Raw genomic sequence first — 1,817 nt, 5'->3', positions numbered from 1 at the left:
TGTTCAAGATGTGGAATACTGTTTAAATCTTTATTAAAACCCGAAGAAAGAGCAAAATTTAATAACCCAGCCATATCATAAACATCAGATAGTAATCATCCTTCAACTTTCAGGCTCAAGGGTCCGACCCGCATCCTAAAGTTGTGTTTACCCTTAATGTAGTTAAATAAATCCTTACTGTTAATTTTTACATTTTTAGCCAACCTTTTCTCATACATCCTTTTTGATGTCCTAATTTCCTGTTTCACCAAAAATAAGTGTATACCTGTAACTAATTAAACTATAGAAACTACTGTGTGTAGGTTAACTGTTGAATATTTATTCATCAATTATTGTTAAAATATTGTTTCACACTAATTTATGTTCAATAAGCATTTTAAAAAATATTACTTCTAGGTTTTACTCCAAGATTTATTTACCTTTTTAAAATCAAAAACTGACATTGTTAGACCTGTATTCCATTAATCATTACCGTGGTATAACTAACTGAACTATATAAATTAGCGTGTGTGAGTGAACTGTTACTCTTATTGTATTGTTAAATATTAAGTTTTTACATTATTTTAATTTTTATAACCAAACAAACTACACTTAGTATAAAATAAATAATTTGTGTTGAATTACCACCTCATTACCTGGACTTTGTCATTTTTTCTTAACAGTCTTTTGAATACAAAGAAAAATTTCAAAACCTAACTGAAAGTGAATATTAAATTATTATAAATTTTCAGTTATAGTGACGGTTAGTTATACTGGTTCTGAACTGATCACAAATCCCACTATAACCGTAGGCCTAAAACCAAGTGGCGCTGATTGAAAACCATGTGTACTCTTAACTTTTTTTATAGAGGGCGGAAGAGTATCTTCTATTCAAAATAGTGTCCTATTCTGAGCATAGATATATCTGCATAACATTAAACCCGTCGGTTTGTTTGTTTGAAGTTAAGCACAAAGCTACACAATGAGCTATATGTGCTCTGCCCATCACGGGTATCGAAACACGGTTTCTAGCGTTGTAAGTCCGCAGAAATTCTGTTGTGTCACTGAGTGGCAAACCCGTTGATTGTTTTCATTTGTAGAAATCTTTTAAATAATTGGAATATGTTCCCAAGTTCATATGTTGGATACACAAATTCAAATATATGTATTTTTCCTCAACAGTTTTGGCTTATAAACCCGGGTATTGCTGTAGTCGGGCAAAATCGGAGATCTAAAAAACATAATTTTTCGTATGATTTAACACTATGGTATAGGTATTTATCTTCCTGTAGTGTTACTAGTGCATATTGTTACGTCTCTGTTCGTTAGTTAATTTTCCGTATAATTTCTTTCCGAAAAAACTTTAGCGATACAAGTCCTTTCTTAGATAAAACTGGTTTATTCTTTCTAAATACAACTTTGCAATACACTTAATTTCCACAGTCACGCTATAACAAACGCTATAATTCACAACGAACGTCTCACGTGCTCGACTCAACAATACGTCTCTCTGTCCGCAGTTCAATTACACATTGTTGCCGTCAATTCTTGGAGGCTTATATATATACAACACTACCGCATCTCTAGTAAAAGCTAGAGACTTCACAAACCTTCGAGAATATGACGTGTTACTAGGGTCACGTGACCCCGCTGTCGTAACACTGCCCCTTCCTTAGTATTGTTCGTCCCGAACAATAGCCACTTACATTAAACCAATAAACAATAACTTAATTAAATGTACAGAATTTACAAACACAAAATTACAATTCAACAAAGTATTTTAATTTTACAGAACGTTTCGTCTTTCGTTAAGTCCTCATCTTATTGGCTTCTGCTTT

General features: G+C 32.6%; 1 protein-coding gene across 1 annotated transcript in view; it reads right to left on the bottom strand.

The window, feature by feature from the left end:
* Nucleotides 1-902, bottom strand: part of LOC106472423 (probable N-acetyltransferase san) — a 26,209-nt gene extending 25,307 nt beyond the window's left edge. Inside the window, exon 1 of the mRNA XM_013933071.2 lies at nt 636-902. Coding sequence (XP_013788525.1) covers nt 636-649 — 14 coding nt within the window. The 5' untranslated portion in view covers nt 650-902. The remainder of the gene's footprint in view (nt 1-635) is intronic.
* Between the last annotated feature and the right edge of the window lie 915 nt (nt 903-1,817).

The sequence above is a fragment of the Limulus polyphemus genome, unplaced genomic scaffold (genome assembly GCF_000517525.1).
Source record: "Limulus polyphemus unplaced genomic scaffold, Limulus_polyphemus-2.1.2 Scaffold5318, whole genome shotgun sequence".
Lineage (NCBI taxonomy): Eukaryota > Metazoa > Arthropoda > Merostomata > Xiphosura > Limulidae > Limulus > Limulus polyphemus.
This window is presented reverse-complemented; position numbering and strand designations above follow the sequence as displayed.